Below are 22,435 nucleotides of genomic sequence, written 5' to 3'. Positions count from 1 at the left end.
ACACAGGTGCTGGGCCTGTGTATAAAGACATGTTCGACGTGTGGAGATTCATTAATAAAAACGCGCTATTGAGGAAAAGGTGCAACAAAATGCATGTTCCAATGTCCACGCTTGAACTCATGCTGAGTAACCTACTATTAAAAACTCATAATTAAAAATTCAGCCACCCTCTGAAACGACCCTGATGCAAGAACAGACACAACGCTGGCGATTTTGATGAGGATCGGTAGGGAATGCAGGTGATTACGGTGGCTGGAAAGCTGTTCGTCCAGGACTCTGCTCAGGTGGATGATGGTCTTCACGGTCGAGATGAAATCGCTGGATGCACTGCGCGTCAGTGAGCCCCAGTATATCCAAACAAGGTCGGAGTACTCGTGGCCGTCTTCTTTGCGCTTGGCGAGCTCTTCTCCGTCTTTCCCACTCTCTCAGGAGCACAAGCGAATGCAGAGCAGGCATTTCGGTTTAGGATTGTTAAGGCATACTAGAAGATTGGTCCTATTTATACTCATCTTAATTGATATTTCTGTTTTATTCTAATTGAACTAATTATTTACCAGGCTTGTTCAAAACACCATGTGATGTAAAACATTTTTTCTGTTTAATAAATTATGTAATATAGGGTTACACGAAATGTTATTGTAGTTTAAAAATAATGACACACAAATATCGTAAATTTTGAACTTTATTTGTACATGTATATGTTTGTCTCATGGCGAACGAATGCCATCTTTCACAGCCATGTTGTGAAGGACACAGCAGAGCAGCGTCATTTGTTGTGTACGGAAATGCGCCATCAGCTGTGCGCAGACGCATCCGTCAGCCCTTTAGCACACCGATATTGCGCTTCATCACCAAGCGAGCGCGCGTGTGTGGTTTTACGCAACCTCCAGTGGCGTCTGCCCGCCGCGTCATCGGTCAGATCGTTTCCCTAAATTGAAGCGCTCAAAGCAGAATCACATTTTCAGCACGTATACTCCGCTACCCACAATATAGAAAGTAGTGACATTAGTTATATCTGCAGTTATAATTTGGCAAGTTAGTCAGTTGTAGTAGAAGGCCTATAAATGTACGGATTAGATTAGTTAGCACATTTTGGTTTACTTCACATTGGATCGCGTTTTTGAGTATTTCAGCTGCAAAAAGGTCATTCTGTTTACCTATAAATTAGATACTTAAACACTTTTATCCGAAGAGAAAAAAAACGTGGTCCTACTCAGTTTGTGTGCTTGCGCACGTGGTCTGGAGCAGACGTGCAATTCTTTCGTGGTTGTTAACAAACGAATGAAGAAAGAAGAAGTAAGAAGAGAGAAGAAACTGATGAATTCCAAAACGTTTTTGTTGGTGTCATTTAGATCGTACGCACACTAAACACAAAAACATGTACGTACGCATGAAAAGTGAATGTAGGCCATTGCTTCTACAGATGCACAGTTAAAATTTGGTTAACAACAATAGCCACTTGTGATTAGCAAACCACTTGTGATTAAATTCCCGTTCTCTGGAAGGTGCTTGTTGGCATGAGAGCACCTCTGTGGTTGGACCATTGGGGGTGGAGGCCTTCCTGTTCACCATAAATCACAACCCCAACAAAACCTGTTTTGGTTTGGGAGCACATTTTAATACGTTATTTAAGGACATGGGAAGGTCATATGCCTCACCACCTGTACTAAAAGGGGGCAGTGGGCAAGACTGTACAATGTTTCTCTAATGTTCAAAGGTGCTCTTTCAAAACCTGTTAATGCTTAAGTTAAGGTTAAGTGAATATAAAGTTGAAGTCATGGCAACTGCATGAAAAACAGTATCCACACTTTGCATAGCCACAATAGAGGGGACAATGCCAAAACCCAATTCTGCCAAAAAGCAAAGAACCACAATTAAAAATCCTAACACCTAAGAAGAGGAAAAACAGATCCTTAATGTCACTACTTTAAATAGTAAATAGTGTGGCCGTTAGACACTCAAAAATACACGTTTCACTTTGTGTAGATGAGCAATTTACTCTTTTGGGGTTTCACAAAAAAATATCACAGCACCTTTCTACATAAATGTGTTTTAATTTGTGAAACAGTGTTGTTGTTACAAGCTGAAAAAATACAGCAACTTATTACAAGGCAAAGGTAGCAAATAATTTAGCAAAATATTCACAGGGCAGTAGAAGTGAGTAGTTGTCATTTAGACAACAGCTACAGACACCAGAAAAAGATGATATTCATACATAACATGCAACAACTTCATGGAGCAGTTACAGCTTGAACAACATTTTTTCCTGCTACGAGAAATAAAATCAAATGTATAAAAATGTACTCAGCACAGTTGAGAAAAATAGCACAAAGCCGTGTCATTTCTTAGAATGGATCAACCATGCATTTTGGCACTCTAAAATCATTCTGAAAGTTACAACAAAATCACCATCAGCAAACAGAGGAAAATTTTTATCTGCTTCAAACTGCTCAAATATTTACAAATAGGAAATATGTTACATTTGCAATAAATATAGCAAAAGTCCATAACCAAATTGTATTTGGAGAATTCCAGTGTTTACTTGTCTTTTATTCTTTCTTTACATTTTTTTAAATTACCCATGAGAACCTTGATCTCCTTGTGGAACCTTTTTTCAGGAGTTTGTCTGACAGGGAACTCATCAGAACGTCACACGTAGTGAGGGCACAGCTCATCAATTTTACCTATACTATCACAGTCCATCTTGGTTAACCTGGAAATGTCACTTTTTTGTAAAGCAATTTTTAAATGCACAGAGTGAAGTGTATGGGTTGTATGCAGTATATAGTGAATCCTGATGCGTGGAATCCCATTCAGAAAGCTGCTCCACACAAAAGTGTTTAAACATCTTAGCGCTTAACACAGAAACAGAGAAACGAAGACAGATCTTACCGACGTGCCCTTCAGATTCCTTCCGCAAACACGAAACTGCACATTGTTTTGAAGCCTTCTGCATCTCCTTGTCTTTCCAGAACAGGCCTTCAAAAGTAGTGTCTGAGAGGCCCAGACGTACATGCTGGTCCTAACATGTAATCAATGTTATCTGTAATGCCAATCCAAAACATTTTTTTTTTTGGATATGAACTCCTTTTAAGATTTCACACCAGTGCCAAATGATAACTTATTCTAAAACGGCAATGCTGACAACCGCTCTGAAATGGCTGTGAAACAAAAATGTTGAGACGTCACTTAACAATACAGTTCCACAACCCTCTACCTTCACAACGACGTTTCCTTTCTGATATACTTTTTTTCCTGATATCCCATCCCCTGATACTGCACGCTTAAAATGCTTACACTTCACACAAGCAGGTTTCCAGCTGTTTAAAGTTAAGGTTTACAAAAAAAAAAAAAAAACTAATACTGTACCGTTTCTATTCAATTTACAGATTTAAAAGTCCACACAACACAAAAGCTGTACATAAAAGTCAAACCACAGGACAATTCTGTCAACATCGGTATCAAGGTAATTCAAGTGTTTTTTTTTTTTTTTTTTTACACACATTGTATGAAATCTTAGCATTACAAATTTCTGTAGGCACATCTTCACATATATAATTGATAGTTCTACACATTTGAGTGTGTGTGTATATATATATATATATATATATATATATATATATATATATATATATATATATATATATATACACATACACACACACTCAGATATCTAGCTAATACATAATGATATTTGGGGGGGGGCTCAGGACTATTTCATGTGATATACAAGTGCAGATGTGCTTACTACCACAGTGCAATAAACCTGAAATAGGAAAACACGTAATTTATTTACAGTTCCTTGAATGGGTACAATTAGTACAGTACAATAATTACACCACGAAAGAGCTTTACCCCGTTCCGCGCTCTCTGCTTCTGAAACTCAGCGTCTTCGCGTTTGGATCTCACCGTCGGCTCAGCAGAACAAACTTTTATTAATAACACTCACAATACGAACAATGTTAAAATGATAAACAACAGCAATAACCTTGTCCTCGAGGCGTCGCTATGGACACACTGTGTTGTGAAATTCAAAGGTAGAAGTGTTCCTCGCGGTGTAAAATTAGAAAGGCAAAAATGTTGTTCGATGGATGTATGAACAGCGCAACCTGTGTGTTGCGTGTGTTCATACACATTGCTGTTTGAAGGTGATGGAGCGATCTCATTAGTTGATAACGTTATGGCTGAGAAGTCTTTGCTGTATGATAATACTGATCCTCTGTGAGTTTGGCTCACAGTCTGTGTTTATTTCAGTGACATACTCTGGCTGACAAACACAGGTAATTTGCACCCTTGGCCCCCACATCTCGGTTTCAGCACGCAGGAAAAAGAAACTGTTTTCAGTGCCTTCAATAAAACACACATCAGAGTGTGTTGGTATAACATGATACTCCTCATCACTCCTTGATATCAATTTGTAAAATCATTTTAAAAAGTGCAGATATGGGGATTTTTTTGGACCTCTCCAGCTCGCCAACAGCGTAATTAATTCATTTAATTTTTTTTGCCTTATAAGTATGTATTTCACATACCTGTATTGCCTCAGCTTGGGTCAAAGTAAATTTTTCTTAGGGTGCCAAAATGCATTTGTACAGCTGCATTCTCAGGTATGGCTGTAGTGGAGGGGCCACCTATAATACCGCCCCCCCCCAGCGGACAGGGTGGCAGTCGCAAGACACTGATATCTAATGCTCTCTTCTCCAAAGCCTTCCTCTTATTTAACACTGTCAGTAGTCTTTTTCTGTGCACATCTTTCTTTTTTTCTTTCATTTAAAACCCAACATGGGCTAACGTTTTTCCCCCTCACTTACATTAAGGAACATGACCAAAAAAAAAAACAACAACAGACAAACAAATCTTCGACATCATCAAGGCAGGAGTCTCCATGCGCAGGTTGCTAGGCGACAACTCTTTGCAGCATTTTTTTTTTTTTTTTTTTTTACGGTCCCTTTCCTGCTGTTTCCAAACAAAAAAAAAAACAAAAACAAGAAAAGAACCGCTGTGTCTGTGTCCTTCGGCGGCATGAGTCCATGAGCTCTGACAGTTTCACACATGAAGCCCCGCCCAGGGGGTGTCGCCCGCTCAGCCCGCCGCTGTGACGGGGTGTAAGACTGCTGCGTTGTTCTCTGATTGGCCCCTGTATTTCGCATGTGCTCACATCTCCCATCCCGGGGGGGTTGGCACTTCATGTCCACAAGACGTCAGCGACGGCTACTCAAAGGACATAAGATTGGCTGGTATCTGAGGGGGTGAGGGGTACAAACTGTTAGCTCCCCAAATGCTGCCGTGAGACAGTTTATCACTGTACACCCAGAATGGGGCTGATGAACGAGAGACTTCAGAGGGGTCTGATCTCAGATGAGGTCTGACCGAGACGGGATCAGTCCTTTGTTTCATCCCGACTCTATTAGTATTTTAAAGGCCAGACTTCAGAACTGAAGCAGTTTCAGAGAGGGCATGCAAACGCTGTCAGTCAAGGAAAAAAGATGGAAACCTTTTCACAGGTAGACGTGTTTATGGGTTTTTTTTTTTTTCCTTTAGTCTAACCGCTTTACCTTAACACAATACGCCAGTCCCCAAAAAATTCACCCCACATGGACTTGCAAATCTAGCACAACCTTTTAGATTTCTAGAAAAGGAAAACGTTCACAAGAACGTCCTGTTGAGGACCTGAAACCTTGTGAATGCAGCTTCCAGGTGTTTCATTGTGACTGTGTAAAGCTCTCTGTGCAGCTGGAGTGGTTTGAGGACCTGAAACCTTGTGAATGCAGCTTCCAGGTGTTTCATCGTGACTGTGTAAAGCTCTCTGTGCAGCTGGAGTGGTTCTGTCTTTGGGGAGGAGGTGCAGGTGTGTTCCACCTACCTGGGGCCTACTGCTCCTACAGGCGTCCTCCAGGTGCTTGTGCCATATTATTGCAGAGAACCTGGATCCGGTCTGAAACTTGTAAACATTACCTGCAGAAAACACACCCAGCTTAGCCCTGACATCACTGCAGTGATGGCATTTTTAAAACTGCTGCTACATGCTCCCACTAAAAATTGTAAAAATCAAACTAAAGACCAATTTTGTTCAAAGCCACGTTCACAAAAAAAAAAAAAAGTTGGATTTTTGGCACACTTCACAAGCATTTCAGCTGTTGACTTCCCCAGCAGTTTTGTAGTAAACCTGGATGCACAGTAACTGGTTGGGAATCGTGCTGTCAGCACAGGCAGGCGGACATTCAGTCTACAGTGAAGGCCTGCATCAGCACGTAGCGTTTCACTGACTGTGATCTAAACCACTGTTCTGAGCCCTGCCCTGCAGAAACGGATCCTGCTGTCAAGCTCCTCCACACTGAAGTTTGAGCATTCCTCAGTGCAATATGCTGCCCCAGCAGAGGGGGGGGGGGGCGGCGTGGCTCACCTTTGTCGGGGTCGTTCAGCTGAAAGATGTTGGGATGCTCGGGGTCGTCGGGCAGCACCACCATCCAGCCGGTGATGGTAATCTTTTTACAGGGAGTTGACTTATACTGCGGGAGAATAAACACAAGAAACAATGGGTAGAGTGTATTTTCCTGTTTTGCTTTCACTGAGGGCTGGCTGAGCAAAGGCCCCCCCCCCTCATCAGGCTCTTACGAACACATGCAGCCTGCAGGACAATCAGAAACCTTCCTGCTAATTTCGTGTTTGCTTTACATGAAGTTTACATTGTTAAGAGCCAACAGAAGTTCCTTTCTTAGGAAATACCTATTCCAGGAACTAGCTGTGGCAAAAAGTCCCAGACTACAGTGGGTGTTTTTTTCATATCAGTGGCCATATAATTTAAGACAATGGGTTATTAATTTATTAAATGAGTAACAATGAGTGACACAATTAGTAAATGATTAGCCTTGGGGGGGTACCTTACATTAATTTCCCTTTGCATTCTCAAGTGCTCATGGGAAAAAGGGATCGCCAAAAAGGTTAATACATTGCCAGTTACTATGGTCCCTTATTTTTCCTTTGCTTCCGCTATATTTTGCAAATCTTTTTTATTAATTTGTAAACATATTGTAAACATTTTGTAAACTGAAGCCAATACGGGCTTGCATTCTGTGTAGTAGAATGATTGCAGGTCTGTATACGCGCAGACCAGCACTCAGAATTTGGAAACGATGTGGCATGCAGCAGCAGACAAATACCTGAATTTACATGTAAGCGCCACAACCTCTTAGACAGATAGGTGTAACACAACCATCAACGCTCAGCATCTGGCAGTGACACGCAATCACGAAATACATGTAATCTGATACCGTCTGAGTGTGACATCATCGCCCCCTTCAGGTTACCGTGACAACTCACATGCTTCCTTTCAGAGGCTCGCAGGGCTTTAGCCCCAAAGTAGATGAGGGTGGAGCCAGAGAGGGCGATCCAGTAACGTGTCCAGGAAGACAGCTGAGAGGGGACACGACAGAAATACAGACAAGGAAAAAGAGAAAAAAAAAAGTTAAAGTCTTCGCTTTTAATTCAACTGATCATCCTCACCTGTAAAAAAAGTAATAAGGGTACAGCCATGCTTCTGCTTGAGCTTGACTGCGTAGCTTGATTAACATAAATGTGCTTCTAATCTTTTTCGGCGGAGTAGCAAGACGCAAGATGTAAGTTCAAAACAGTTCAGAGAACACATTAATATCAAATCTAGGGGTCCCAATACAGGGAACAGTGGGTGAGTGAGGTGTCCTGGCGCTCCCGACACAGACAGCTCCGATGGCCCCTCACCGTTGGCTTCCTGCCCTCCTTCAACAGCGTCTTCCTCCGAAGGGGGCCCTCCATGGTGACGCTGCCCATAGAGCTGCACTCGTAGCTGGAGCTGGCGCCAGAGGGGCTGGGGGGTACAAACAGAACAGGAACGTCCCCGTTAGAGCTGGGGCAGGTGGGAGGTTGCAGGTTTGATCCCAAGGTGAGGCGCTTCTGTCAAACACCCGATTTAAATTTCAGCGTAACCTGAACGGGATCAGTGAAGCTGCACACGCTGACGATCTCCTGCGTAAGCGTGTCTGAGGAGCGAAATAATGTAGATGTAAAATGCAATGTAACATAAGGCTCGACTTGCCACATCTGTCTGTGTCCAGCTGAGATGTTTCTATGGTTAAAAAAAATGCCGTCCTGTGGTGCATACGGTACAGGGTCTCCATTTCAGGCGCTTTTCAATCATCATCACATGTAGCATCAGGCTGTGCAACATCTGCTGTTAGTTTACGCTAGCATGCTGTCAAGTAATACAACGCCGACATGTATGCTGGCCTTACCACACCTAGCAAACAACGATCAAACAAATATGCGCTGCATTAACACTTCACTGCAGACACCACAAAGCACTGGCAATCTTTCCAGGAAAAGGCGGCCCCACTCATGCGAGTCATGCTAACGGAGAGTCCCAGGTAAAGGCAGGTGTGTGGTGCAGGACGGCGAGGATGAAGTGAAATGATTACAGAGGCGTCCAAACACATGCCCGTCTGATTTACTGTTCTGACACCGGGGTGCTTGTAGATGCACAACGGCAACAGTTTCGCACTTTTACAATGAGGAGCATTTCAAAACAAAGTGAAGGTTAGCACAGACTAGTCTGTTGTATGTCTGCTACCTAACTGAATCCGTGACACAGCACAGTGCACTATAATGGACAGAGAGGTAACGACAATACTGTAACCCACAGCTGATGCAAAGTCTCTGTCTGCTGCCCCTATTCTGAAGGCACAGAGAAATCCAGGCTATATTAGGCTATATATCATCTTTGCAGCTGCCTATGGTTGTATTTTAGTATACATAAATGCCTGTTCAAATCCGATGCTGGGAATTCCTAAAATTCACAAAGAACAAAGTCATCAGAGCAACTTCAGCACTCCGAAGACTCTGTGGCGACAGGTGATGCAGTGATGAGAGAGAGGCGGGTCAGAGGTCAGAGGTCAGGTGGATGGGTCATAGAAACACTTTGGAAAGAGAGGTGTGGGATACTGGGGGACCTAGGGGGCCAGACGGAGGGAGAGATGAGGTGGAGAGAGGGGCGAGAGACCGATGAGGCATGCAAAGAACGGTGATACCCCCAGGGGAAATCTACGGCCTTTTAAACAGTGACGGACGCGCCCACCACCAAACTGTACCTGCAAATATAGCTCCGGCTGCGAGGAGAATTCCCAGCCGCAAGCCTCCAGTTGGGGCCAAGGGTGGCATACATGCGGCCCCTGTTACACATCAGTTCAGAGCGTCAGAGACCGCGGCACTTGGCCTCAACATGGCAACCCGCAGTAACGGTCACTGTGGGTGCTACTGTTGTGTGTATTTATATATAATGCACAAATATAGAGTGATGTAGGAGAGCATTCTTTCTAACTGCTATGGGTCTTTATCCTTAATTATCCTTAATTATCCTTAATTGCCTGCTTATTTTCATTGCTCAGAGTTTTTTTTTCCAGTATTTGCAAAGCACAGGACTCACAGTCCCAGATATATAGGCAAAAAACTGTGAAATTGTGACTGGAGAAATACCAAACTAAACAAATGTAATAGTTGCTTAAAATCATTACTTAAAGCAAGGGAAGAGCTAAATGGAGGTCGGAAACTACACGCCCTGTAGTTTCCTTAGCCCCTTAACAAGGATTCCTACATTTGGTCCAACAGGAAGTTTTGCTTACAACCGGATCGTTGTAATGAAATGGGAGTGTGCATGTAATTCCTTGTGTAACTGCCAGGTGAACACTGTTTGCATGTGGTGTAAATGCAATGTGTGATGTCAAGTTAGGTTTGTCAGTATTTCCACACAGAGCACAACATGTTAATACAACTGGTTAATGACATCACACAAACACAAAAACCTTGTTATGAAATTAAATAAAATCCAGACACAGCTGACTGCTTACAGATAGCGACCCAAGTTGTGCATAAGATATACATACCAATAACATACATTTCAGTAGCTGTTAGTAGGCATTCTCTAAAAGCACCACAGATGTCAGGCTACTCAGAAGAGGTCATGACTGATAACAGCTAGCAGTAAACTCCCTTAAAAAAAAAAGGTCACAAAATCTTATCTGATGTGGACAGAGTGTTACAGAAAATGTGAGGAGAAAGCAACAATTCACCTCTCCACCCCGGACGACAGCTCCTCACTGAACGAACTTTCACTGCTTCCTGCAGAGAGACAAAACGGAATGCAGTTAACGGACCACCAGCGCGCTCGTGACATCATAAGGAACAGTGACACAAGGACACTATTTCGCTGCGCTCTGCTTCTCACTGAGATTTTAATTTGCTGCCCTCTTGTGGTGTAAAAATGTAACAGCCTAGCCAGCGAAATCCACACAGCCAAGCTATATCTTGGGAGGCAGGGCATCTCCTGTGTAAGGTCAGAGAGGAGGGGAGTCAGAGGTGAGGAGTGGGCACCTCGGGACATGCCGTTGGTGAAGACGGAGTTGTGTGTGTGGTTGCGTGCTGGACTGTGGGACTCCAGGAAGCTGTCGTCCAGCAGGTGGCGAGGTTTCTCCGTGGGGAAGGTGGCACTCTTGCTCTCCACAACGCTGAACTGGCACATCATGCTGAGAGAGAGAGAGAGAGGGAGGGGGAGAGAGAGGGAGAGAGGGAGAGGGAGAGAGAGAGAGAGAGAGAGAGAGAGAGCGAGAGAGAGAGAGAGAGAGAGAGAGAGAGAGAGGGAGAGAGAGAGAGAGAGAGAGAGAGGGAGGGATGGAGGGGGAGAGAGAAAGAGAGGGAGGGAGGGAGAGAGAGAGAGAGAGAGGGAGAGGGAGAGGGAGAGGGATAGAAACATGCACAAATTTATGCCTCAGCTGATCTGCTGGTTTCTTACATGACAATTTGCCTCCCTCTGCTGGAGATTCAAAGGACTTGCATATACAAATACTCATCTGTAATACTGTTCCAGGTCAGTGGGTGTCACAGAATGAATTCTTCTGAAGTCAACCGGTTTACAGTACAGTCATTCACAATTGTTCTTACAATGACAGCTTTTTTCAGAGGCTATTACTAGCCACATTCAGGAATATGACTGCTGCCTCGAACACTGCAAAGCCAGAGCCAAGCACACCTGTAGCAGGACACCGTGTTTCAGACGGGGGTGTGGGTGCAGGTGCGGGGCGGGGCGGGGGGTAAACGCACTCACTTGTTGCCCAGGCTGTGGCTCTTCCTATGGCGGGACGGAGGGGGGGTGGGCATGTGGGCGCCCACGGAGGTGTCCGGGCAGGTGGGCCGGCGGTTATACCTCACCGAGGCCGCCACCTCTGAAGGTCCTGGGAAACGAGGGGGGGGGGCAGAAGCTTTCAGCACACTCTGCTCCTGCTGTATGCTATGCCACATGTGACAATGGTTATTATAATTTGTTAATGTGGGTCTTCTGATGTGTTTATGAGAATTTGTAACAGTTTTTAACAAATGAGGCAAAGTTTTGAATTGTGTACTTATAACCGTTATTACACCAGTTACTGTTCATGAAATGTCTCAAGATCTATGAAAACCAGGTGTTATAACAAGTTTGTACATGGTTATAACAATAGTTATGATGCCTTTGGCAATGCTTGTTAATGTGCTATTAATGCTATGTAAGATCTTTGCAGATGCTGCTGTCCCACAGATTTGAGAATTGTGTATTTTGCTGTCATGTCAGTACTGGAATGCTGTCTAACGCAATAAACACTTCTGATGAAGCGTTATCTGCAAAGCTTCGGCACACTCCTGCTCAAAGCATTCACAGCCTTGTGTGCATTGTGACATCATGCATCCCAGGGAGTCCTGATCGATGCGGAACTTTTCCCGTTTGCCAGTTGACCATCGGGGTTACAGGAAGGACAGCCTTAATTCCCGGCAACGCAAACATCATCTGAGGCCGCCTAAGGTAACCAACGAATCCATCACTGGAGAGACGTCAGCGCTAACCCAGACCTGAGCAGACGACCGGGATACGGACAGCACCACAATGTCCTGGAGGACCATAAGTCTTTCTCCATATATAACGCGGGGGGTGGGGTGGGGGGGGTGGGGGCAAGGAGAAGTCAAAAGGATGTGAATCACAGCTCACGATGCATCACCTCTGAGGCCCTGCTGATGGTAAACTCATTACCCATCCGCTCAAGACACAGGGACACCCCCAGCCCCTGAAACAGGCCACGCTTCCTCTTGCTCAACCTGGACCCCAGGAGCCATGCTGAGGGAGTACAAAAGATCACATCCTCAGATATGACGCAACACCTGTGCATCTCCAACACAGGATACATGTCCAGGTCTAAAGCTGTTCAGCAGATGTTTAGTGCTTATAGCGCAAACATTCTTTGTACTGAAGGGTAGTGTAACATGGTAAAGTAGTGTAACAGGCAGTGTAACAGTGGTAAGCAGCAGGGCACATAACTGAAAGGTTTCTGGCTCGATTCCCCGGTGGGACACTGCTGCTGTGCCCAAGGTGCTTAATCTAGAAGTGTAACCTATAACCTATAACCTATGTAAGTCGCTCTGGATAAGAGAATCCGCTAAACGACAATAATGTAATGTAATGTAATGTAATGCACTTAAAACTGAACATTGCTGTCTAGCGTCCTCACCACTGCACAGCACTGATCCCCAGGTAGGCTTGGGGATTCGCTGAGTTGGCTATTTAATAACGTAGGAGGTGCTGCAGGCATCCACATCTGCCCTCACGTCATCCTCCCTGTGACAGCTGCAGAGGTGTCACTCAGACGCCGTGTGCTCGTGACAGAAAGTTTCCACGAAGATCAACGAGGCAAAGAGAACGCCATGTGTTTCCATACACCATCCCGCTAACGGAACATTACGCTTTCCCTCCCTCTCATTTCCTCTGCCTCTCTCTCAATCCCCCTCCTTCCCTCTCCCTCTCTCTCCCTCCCTCTCATTTCCTCTGTCTCTCTCAATCTCCCTCCTTCCCTCTCCCTCTCTCTCCCTCCCTCTCATTTCCTCTGTCTCTCTCAATCCCCCTCCTTCCCCCCCCCCCCCCCCCCCCCCCCCCCATCCCTCTCCCCCCCCCCCCCCCCCCCCCCCCCATCCTGGTCATTCACACAAAACTGCTGGGCTGGTGATATGTAACCATAAAGCACTCATACCAGAGCATAAAACGTATATAAACCTTTTTCCACGAGAATGAAACCAAATGATGTTATCCGTGCTGATGGTTATATTTCTCTATGCTGCGCTGACGTTTCTGATGCGAAGCAAGCGAGACCAGGAGAGGTTGAGGCAGATTCACACTCAGAGCTTTCTCTCTCTTTCTTTCTCTCTTTCTCTCTCTGTCTCCTGCTACAAGGGTGGATGGTGCCCTCTGCTGGTGACTGCAGGGAACAGGCATGGGAGCACAGGTACAGCAGGCATGATTCTTTAAATGTCTTCAGGAGTCGTATCATCTCTCTCAGTCTTTCTGCGGTTGCGACGTCTGCGCAGGGCTCTTAACCACTTTCGGGGCTACTGTTTTTGGCTGGCCATCTTGGCACAGCTAAGCCATCCCACTGATTTAATGGCTTCTGGTGCAATCAAGTCTGATTCTCACACTGCGAGAGGGGGCTGCCACATTCCGCGCCCCCTCCCACCCAACACACTCACCTACAAAAACCTGTACCAAATCAGCCATATGCCCTCCACATGCTCCTCATTACAGCATTAGAGCATTATCTCCGGTTTGGATGCCGGATCGGTAACGGTGTCTATAACCTGCTTAATTGATGCGGGTAATTGTCAGAGGAGCTCCGTCACAGGGGATAGCAGCACGCCGATGTGGAAGGATGCCATTATCTGAGGCATTTTTCCAGTGCATCGTAAAAACACAAGGAAGTCCTGGTGGAAAGGATGCTAATTGGGAGTGTTCTTAATTAGACACCCCCCCCTTCCCCCTCCACACCCCCCCCCACTGTGTTTTATGTAGTTGCAGGATGCTAAGACACATGGGAACGCAGTATGCTCCTCTTTTTAACACACGCAGAGTGTCCCCCCCCGCCCAATTAGCACATAGCAGCTGTGGGGTTCCAACCACAGCCATCACAGCCACATCATTAACCTGCTTCAGAGAGAACGGCGCCGTGCGGTCCCCCCCCGGTGCCTCATCTGTCTCTGCGAAAACCGTGCCGGGGCTGTGACGGATGGAGACACCGCGCGGTAAACACAAGACAGGCCAAAGCGCTATGTCTCACGGCCGCATTAGTCACACAGTGACCTCTCAGTCAGATGCAAGCTTCAAAGGAGCGAATAACAGGCTTGAGTAACGGGATAACAGGCTGTAGTCTCAATGACATTTTTTATTTTTATTATTTTTTTTTGCAGTGACAGGGAGATAAGTAGGCATACAGCCCTGTGTCTCCAGGCTAAGAGAGTGAGCGACAGTTACTGCAGGACTGTAATTCCTCCCCAAGTCACAGACATCCCAGGGAGAAGTTTTCCCACACTCACCTAATGAGAAGCTTGGATGGACGAAAAGATGGGCTTTAGTGTAACAAGCACCATGCAAATGGTACATTGTACGATATTCAACTGCGCACAGCTCAGGGCCAACCAGCGGCGTGTACATGTGTGCCGATTCCTCAGCTTTTGTGAAACACTGGGGCTAACTGTGACAATGTACCGGTGTGACTGTCACCATATGACTCCAATCTGCTTCTCCGTCACTGACAGTCATCTCTGCCGTGCTGGTAGATACCTGACGCCCAGAAAACACACACGCGAAAAATCTGAGTGGGGAAAAAAAAGCAACTGGAGGCAGAATGGCAGTTTCCCGTCGGCTCTGCGCTCGCGTTCTCTGACTGGTTCTCCCTGCCGTCAGCACCCCTTAGCACCTTCGTGTGCATCTGCGCTGTGCCGGACAGAACAACGCCTGCTTCAGACCGAAGGGCTTCACTCACCAACGCTGTCATCTGGGACTCATTAACAGGGGACATGATATTCCAATGAGAAAAACACGGCTCGTATTAAAACACAACTGCCTCACACGATCTTCCTGCTATTACACACTTCCTCCTGCAGCGCTCGAAAATAGCTGTGTGTGTGAGCAAGCCTCTGCATGTGAGTGGGTGTGTGCATGTGTGTGTTTCAGTGTGGCGTGTGTCTGCGTGTGAGCATACGTATATGTGCCTGCTTGCGTGTGAGTGTGTGTGAGTGTGTGTGCCTGTTTGTTTGTGTGTGAGTCTGTGTGTGCATCCTTGTGTGTGCGTGTGTGTGAATGTGTGAGTATGAGTGTGTGTGTGTGTGTGTGTCTGTAAATGTGTGTGAAAGAGTGAATGTGTACGTGTCTGTGTTGTGTGTGTGTGTGTGTGTGGGTGAGAGAGTGCATCTGTGTGTTTGTCTCTGTGTGTGAGCCCGTATGTCTGTGTGTGAGTGTGTGAATCTGAGCGTGTAAGTCTGTGTGTGTGTGTGTGTGTGTGTGTGTAGCAGCATCTGCTCGGGATCACCACACTTCATCTTGCTTTGGCCTGCGTCTGCATGGAGCGAGTGAGTAATACTACCTCATCCTCTTGGCGAGAGAGCGGCCAGTCAGAGGGCTTGTTTACTGTAGTGCAGATGCGATGGCCCTGTGAGTCTGCGCTGCCCCCGGTGGACATTACGGGCACCAGCAACAACCTCTTATGTAATACATCATTAATCTTCTGCTTTGTGGTACTGAGTCAAGAATAGCCTATGGGTGGAACAGGATGCAGTATGGCTCGCGGCTATGTTCAGGAGGGTGGAGCCCACTATCAACAGTTACATCAGTTCTTCGGCATTCCATTGCTTTGGTCTAAACAACAGAACCTCGGGAGGGTAGCCCATCATTTCCACTCTAGCTAATTCACTTACACCATATTGTAAGGCAGTCGCGATATCAGATAACTCTTCACACACCCGGTATCTAATCTTGATGTCTCTGAACCAGATAGCGTAGTGCCCTAGTCTTAGCTTTCTCAATTTTGGTCGCGATCGCATTCCTAGAACTTTCAGTCACAAAGTTTAGATTTTAGATTACAGCTTTACACTTTTAATTAATTTAACATGTTCCCTTTCCTTTATTACAGAATGCACAACGCATGCCTGAAACAACACTGGGCACCTGCTCAGGATACATGGGAGTTGGTCAGCAAATAAAACCAAGTTCCTGCACACACTGTTTCAGGTTCATGCTCGCACAACCCCTTTCACAACAGGTAAACAGTAATCAAAGGTAATTGGATAAGCATGGCTGTCTATGATGCCTGATCAGAAATATAGCGGACACTGGTACCCCCCCAAAGAGAGCGCGCAAACATCTTTCTCTTCCTAGCTGTGGTTTTCCCCTGGTGCACTAGTGATGTACTGACATTGGTTAAGATGTGATACTGGTGTTTTCTGTAAATGCTGTTGTTTATATGGCCTTATACATGTGTGCCTCTGCTTTGTAAGTGGTTCTAGCCAAAGTCTCTGTCAGACATAAGTTTTTAAAATGTTCTTGTAAAGATGCATTTTCAAGGAACCATAAAAAATTCAATTAATACCCAGTGCTGTTTGGGTGCTACGTTATTTCAAATCATCAAGCCCAACCAATGAATCAATTATTTACCAGAACAAGGGATAATTTCTCCCTCCACTGCCCTGTGAATAGTCAATTAGTAAAGTGTAGTAATTATCCCATAAATGCACATTCCCAGACCTCCTTATAATGGCCTCGTAATTATGACACACAAGATTATTTAAGAAAGGGGGGGCAATGTTTATCAGTTACCATGGCATCCTTAACAAACAGATTCTATAATTGTGTCATTTGGCACATCGGCTTTGTGTTTATACGGAAAATTATAGTTTGCATTAAAAATTACGAGATCACAAAGATGACTCTTGGAGGCACTGCAGACTGGTAAAGGTTTGAGCTGAGCCCTGTTTTTTCACAATTGAACATCTTATTTAATTCTAAACACTGTACAAGAATCCCTTGCTGCACAGCTTTTAAATTAGGCTTAAAATGTTCATTTTTAAGTTGTCTTTCACTTGAATGGCTAGCTTCTTAATGAACTGTACTTGCATTTACATTTATTCATTTTGCAGACGCTTTCACCCAAAGCAACTTACAAGTGAAGCAAAGTACAACTTCATCCTTTTATTTCTCTAATTTCATTCTGTTTTTTTATGAGATGCAGCCTTGTGTATCTCCACCTATTTTACTATCTGTATTGCATTACATTTTGACCATGTTATTGATTTATTTGGCTCACTGGGCAGCAGTGTGTGGTAGAAAGGACCCAAAGGACGGCAGGCTGACTGTCAGGAGAGGCTCTGCTGTTTTGCTCAACCTGAACCGTGTTGTTGTATGCGTGTGTATACACCTTCAGCCGTGAATATAGCTACAGGTGGGTCTTCAGTTGGTTAAGTCAAACACATTGAAAACATTAAATGCTTATCTCAGCATCTAGACAACTTAAGACAACTTAACTATAGCAAAGATGACAAGCCTGTTCCACAGACACTGTCAGCAAACTCATCTGGCCACCCCTTCTTTGTGCTTGCTCACAAAAATTCTGCACAACACAGCAATCTTAAAATAATCAGTGAGACATGCACATTAGCTGTCCAACAGAAAGCCTTTTTTTAAACAGGACAGTGTTACACACAGAGGTACTCGGCCTTGCTTTTGCGGTTCACTTTAGGGAGCCAGACCATACTTCCCTTCCCAAAAGAACATGTAATCATTTAAACAGACCAGAATTCACCCTTTAGAAGCATGTAATGAGTCTTCTGATGGGACAGGTACCCCATGACCTCATTATTCCATTGCTCAATTTCTCAACGGGGGCCCACCAGGAGTTTACAAAACCGCAGTGCTCCTCTCGCCCACCATCCTCTAGCCCACTCCCCACCCCATCCGGAGCGAGCACCTGTCTCCGGTCGGGTCTCTCCTGGGTCACGACACCCTCGGGAAAACACATGCTGCTCTCCTGGTGAGCTGGACTGGACAACACATTCTAGACTGACTTTCGACTCCTGTACATGCTGTACAGACCCATGTGTGGAGGAACATTGTAACGATGAAGGGAAGCAGGCCAAGCGGCTAACTGCCAGGGCTTTCGGTTTCTTCGGTGTAAAATCCATCATGTGCATCGGGTGCACGTGCTTTAGCTGTACCGTGTTTCATTACTCAGGGCCGTAGCAAGCATGGCGGTGATTATTTTGGGACTACATTTTAGCAGTGTGCATAATATCAGACAGTATGTTTAGAATCATTTTATGACACACTCAATCTCCTGGCAGATCCTCATAAACACTCTAGTCTCTCGGGAGCATAGTGTTTCAGCGTAGATCTCACACAGGCTCACTGACACTGAAACTAAGGCATCATGGGAGATGGAGTCTCTGAGTAGGATGGTGGAGTGGCCACAGAAGCAGTGAATCCATGCGTGAGCAGGTGGTTTCTGTCTCTGTGTGAGGCGTTAGAGTTAAAAGCTGGAAAGCTGGGAAACCCTGGTGGTGTAAAAGACCCCCCACATCTACCCCCCCCCTTCCCCCCTCCCTCGATCTAATCCCTTAACCCCTGGGACCAATCACAATGGTCTAGCCTCAACTAAAAGCTCATTTCCCTGCCAGGCCACAGACATTGTTTAAAATTTTTCCTAAGTGATGATTTCCCGACATTATGTGAGAAACGAAATATGGTACCCCTGCAAAATGTATAATTACTCACGTCCTTTTTATTTTTAGTCTCTGACGCTTTTATTCTAAACAGGCATTAACCCCGTTGCTAAGGGAAGAGCAGGTAAACTTGGCAGTAAACTTTTCCGTCTCTTTAAAGAAGCCGCTGCGTTACCTGCGAGGTCTTCCTTGGAGGACACCAGGCGCGGGGAGCTGTTCCCTGGCTCAATCTTCAGAGACAACCTGGAAAAGACACGCAACGCAGTGAATATGGAGCAGCAACAGCAGCGCCCTCTACTGCCCACACACCAACAGTGCAATGATCAAGATGAGTGGTCTGCAGGATTGACCGTTGGTGACTTAAAGCTGCTTTCATCCAATCGGAGTGCAAGTATTTTAAAAGATGATGTAGATGGCTCTTCTGTAAATCCTATATACCATATGATACGCTTAACCTAGTGACAAATTTGTGTGCATCAAAAACCATGTTTTAATCTAATTTCGCTGATATGTTTCACAGGCACTGACTGCACACACACAGCTATGCTGTATTGGAGGCCACTCAGAGAAACAGAGGGGTAAAGCTGTACCCCCACTGTATTTATGACCCTTCTCCATTACCCTCCATATGCAGCCTCACACAGGCTGCTACTGAGCATGCTCATGACACACCAGCTGTCATGTGACCTCATGGAGTGCCAAACCCGCCAAAACCCACACACACCAATGCTACAAACGTGACTTCAGGCTTCATCACTGAGACGGTTCTCTGTGTAACACCTGACATGGATCTCACCTGTGTTTTCATCATGTCCTAGGGACACTCCCTCCTGCGATGTAGGCCCAATATAATCCTTAGCAGCTGGGGTGGGGAACATTTTGTGATTTGCTATTGATATTGATTGGGTTGGCGTTCAAATATTGAAATCTGATCCAATGAGAACACAGTCTCTGACGGAGTATGCCTCCTGATGAGGGAGGGGTAAGGTGAGAATCAGCAGGCATGTAAGAGCCGCCACATCAACTCACTTCAGGGAAGCCTTGACATCCGCAATTTACCAATGGGTTTTGCAAAGGTTTTAGACTTGCTAACCCCTTCTGATGTAATATCAAAAGTACCTGAATGCAACAGACTCCACAGTGCACAGTTTGAGACTGCAAAGTTACTTCCTAACCATCTATAATGTCACTTTTGTAAGTTTCAGCTTGTAACCCCAAGCTGCTTAGACTCTGTCACAAGGATCTGTTTGATCCTTGCAAATGTCTACAATGCCATTCAGAACATATTTAACAGCTCAGCTCTTTTGCACCCTAATCAGAACACAGCACAACAAAAGTTGTTAAATGTCGAATAAAAATTGCTATTCATCCACATAGTCTTGTTTATCAGTCATACATCAAGCCTGACAACACCTCTGGTGATAACTATGCTACAAACTGAGATAATATATGCCAGCAGGCAGAGCAATCAAAAAACATTTCCTCCCATTAATAAGGACACAGTAGTAAGTTGTCCTTATGCAAATGAGGGACAAGCAACACACCTCCCCACAAGGGTGGTCTGAACATACTTAAGTTAAGCAAAAGGTATTACACATCTTAAGTGAGGCCGAATGAAGCCTTGAATTGAGTCTGAATCCTGATTCAGAGGTCTCAGAGTGTGGTTGCTCCCTGCGCAGTTTTGGGGCAGCAGTGAATCCGAGTGGCAACGTGGAAAGAACATGATGAACACAAAGTGGGACCCGTGTTCTGTATTTTAAGACTCGTGCCGGAAAAAACCCAAGGTTTTGGACGCCCGCCACCGCGGAGCCTTCTGCTTTGAGGGGGAAGAGGCCCTTTTTCATTAGCGCTGGTGGAACAATCGCGGGCTCCCTGGCCGCGCTCCGGCCCGGCCCCCGGCCGCACAGACGCTGACTTCATACCCCGCCACTAAACCGCACACGCCCGCACACGTTCCCCCCACGGCCCGCCAGTGCCGCTTCCTGCCGTCACCCCGCCGAGCACCGTGCGGCGGGAGCCGAGCCGGGAAAAAAAAAAACTGCACGCGAAACCAAAAACCGCCACATATTTCATGCGACAGCTGCAAGGTGGAAACTGCACAAAATCAGGAACACGTTTCTGTACTTAGCTTTAATAAAAGAGACTTCAGCTACCGTTCTGGGCAATGTTAAGCAGCGTGCCGTATTCTTCCAGGACGAGGCCGCATTCTTTATTTTAAATGGCAAATTTTGACTGATTTGCATAGGCAATTTGTAGCTCTTTACAAATTAAACTGTGCCTGCATTCCTCTGGGCTATGAAAGCCACTGCTAGTCACCTTTGACAGGTGAATACTGTCAAAGAGGCAGGAAGAAGCTGGGTCACCTGGAGACAAGTACAGAAGTGAAAAACAAAATTATCTACTTTACTGGTCATAAACTGACAAGCCAGCAACCATTCCAGTCTTCTCGTACTGAACATCTGAAGGTAAGCGCTTGGTTAGTCTTTGAATGGGGGACCAACTAGGAAAAACCAGGTTGCGCCTACAAGTGATGTTGGTGAACCAGCAGGTGGCAGTCTTCCCTCCGGATCAATGCAGCACACCCAGTGGCCAAGTACAGTTATGGGGACACTGTGCGGCAAGAGATGCCATCTTTTGGATATGATGTTGGATAAGTCCTGACTAACTGTGACTGTTAAAGACCCAGTTACAGTTACAGAAAGGATAAGGGTGATAACCCCAGTGTCCTGGCAGAAATCTAAATCCACAATGTTCTGGGAACCAAAATCCCTCCTCCCTCACAATCAGCTTGCTATACATTCCTCTGCATTCCCTATCTGTGAAGAGCTGATAACTCTGAAAAATCATCTCAGAGTAAGCAATGGGTAACCACTCAATACAACATATACCTTGAAACTGGCTGCCACTTTTTCCCCCACTTGAAAGTGCTTTGCCTTACGGGAAAAGAAGAAGAGTCTTTTTTTCAGAAATCTCCCAAATATAGACCGACAGGTCAGATGAGGATCTGGTCTTGTTTTCAGAGAACTGAGCAGCTTTTCTGTGTTAACACTCAGAAAGAGTCAGATAAATAAATAGCCAGATGACAAGTAATCTCATTTTTGCTCTGTGGATAAAAGCAAAGAGGCTCAAGAAATACACACAAACAATGGGGATGAGCACAGATCCACTGAATCAACACTGAGGAAACTCCTTCGAGGGATGCTAACCCTGCTCTGTCAACGGAGGAGTTTTATTCAAAAAAATTTAATTAAAAGTGTGGGGGGGGGGGGGGGGGTAAATGAAAGTGGTCAAACAGACTGATTCACTTACAGATGTGCAGAGATGTTTGTGGTAAATAAATAAAAATATGGGGCAAAAGTGAAGTCACACTGTAGATCCTATGTACTACATTCTGTATCTCTCTCTCTTGCTTGAGAACCTTCCATATGTCTGGTGAACTCTTCAGCAGTAGCTAAACAGAATTAGCTAAATTCAGCATACGCTGACTGAGGCTACTCCAAGTTTTTTTGCCTAACTCTCTGCCCCAAGAATAGAACCCATAGCTGTACAGAGGGAGCCTAGCATCAGTTCTGTGAATTACAGGGGGGTAATATTCCTTCAGATGTATCTACAAGAAGTGGCACTGTAGCACAGAGATAAGGAGCAGGGCTTGTAACTGAAAGGTTGCTGGTTCGATTCCCCGCTGGGGCACTGCTGCTGTTCCCTTGAGCAAGGCAACTCAGACTTGGCTCAGTAAATATGCAGCTGTATAAATGGATAACATGTAAAAATTGTAACCTGTGTAAGCCGCTCAGGATAAGAGCATCTGATAAATGCCAATAATGTAATGTAAAAGTGCCATTAAGACAAATAA

At 45.3% G+C, this 22,435-nt stretch overlaps 1 protein-coding gene across 4 annotated transcripts in view; it reads right to left on the bottom strand.

Annotated features, from left to right (window-relative positions):
- Positions 1-4,985: 4,985 nt before the first annotated feature.
- Positions 4,986-22,435, bottom strand: part of ralgps1 (Ral GEF with PH domain and SH3 binding motif 1) — a 169,528-nt gene continuing 152,078 nt past the window's right edge. For 3 of the 4 annotated variants that reach the window (XM_036526326.1, XM_036526327.1, XM_036526328.1), the window contains 10 exons: positions 18,758-18,825; positions 11,129-11,255; positions 10,399-10,550; positions 10,098-10,146; positions 9,120-9,200; positions 7,738-7,843; positions 7,321-7,413; positions 6,404-6,509; positions 5,864-5,955; positions 4,986-5,241 (listed from right to left, as the gene is read on the bottom strand). In XM_036526326.1, the coding sequence (XP_036382219.1) occupies positions 5,212-5,241; positions 5,864-5,955; positions 6,404-6,509; positions 7,321-7,413; positions 7,738-7,843; positions 9,120-9,200; positions 10,098-10,146; positions 10,399-10,550; positions 11,129-11,255; positions 18,758-18,825 (904 nt within the window). In that variant the 3' untranslated portion in view covers positions 4,986-5,211. The remainder of the gene's footprint in view (positions 5,242-5,863; positions 5,956-6,403; positions 6,510-7,320; positions 7,414-7,737; positions 7,844-9,119; positions 9,201-10,097; positions 10,147-10,398; positions 10,551-11,128; positions 11,256-18,757; positions 18,826-22,435) is intronic. The other variant, XM_036526329.1, reaches the window with a different exon arrangement.

Source organism: Megalops cyprinoides, chromosome 4, assembly GCF_013368585.1.
Source record: "Megalops cyprinoides isolate fMegCyp1 chromosome 4, fMegCyp1.pri, whole genome shotgun sequence".
Lineage (NCBI taxonomy): Eukaryota > Metazoa > Chordata > Actinopteri > Elopiformes > Megalopidae > Megalops > Megalops cyprinoides.
The sequence above is the reverse complement of the archived record's forward strand: the minus strand, read 5'-3'. Positions and strand labels throughout refer to the sequence as shown.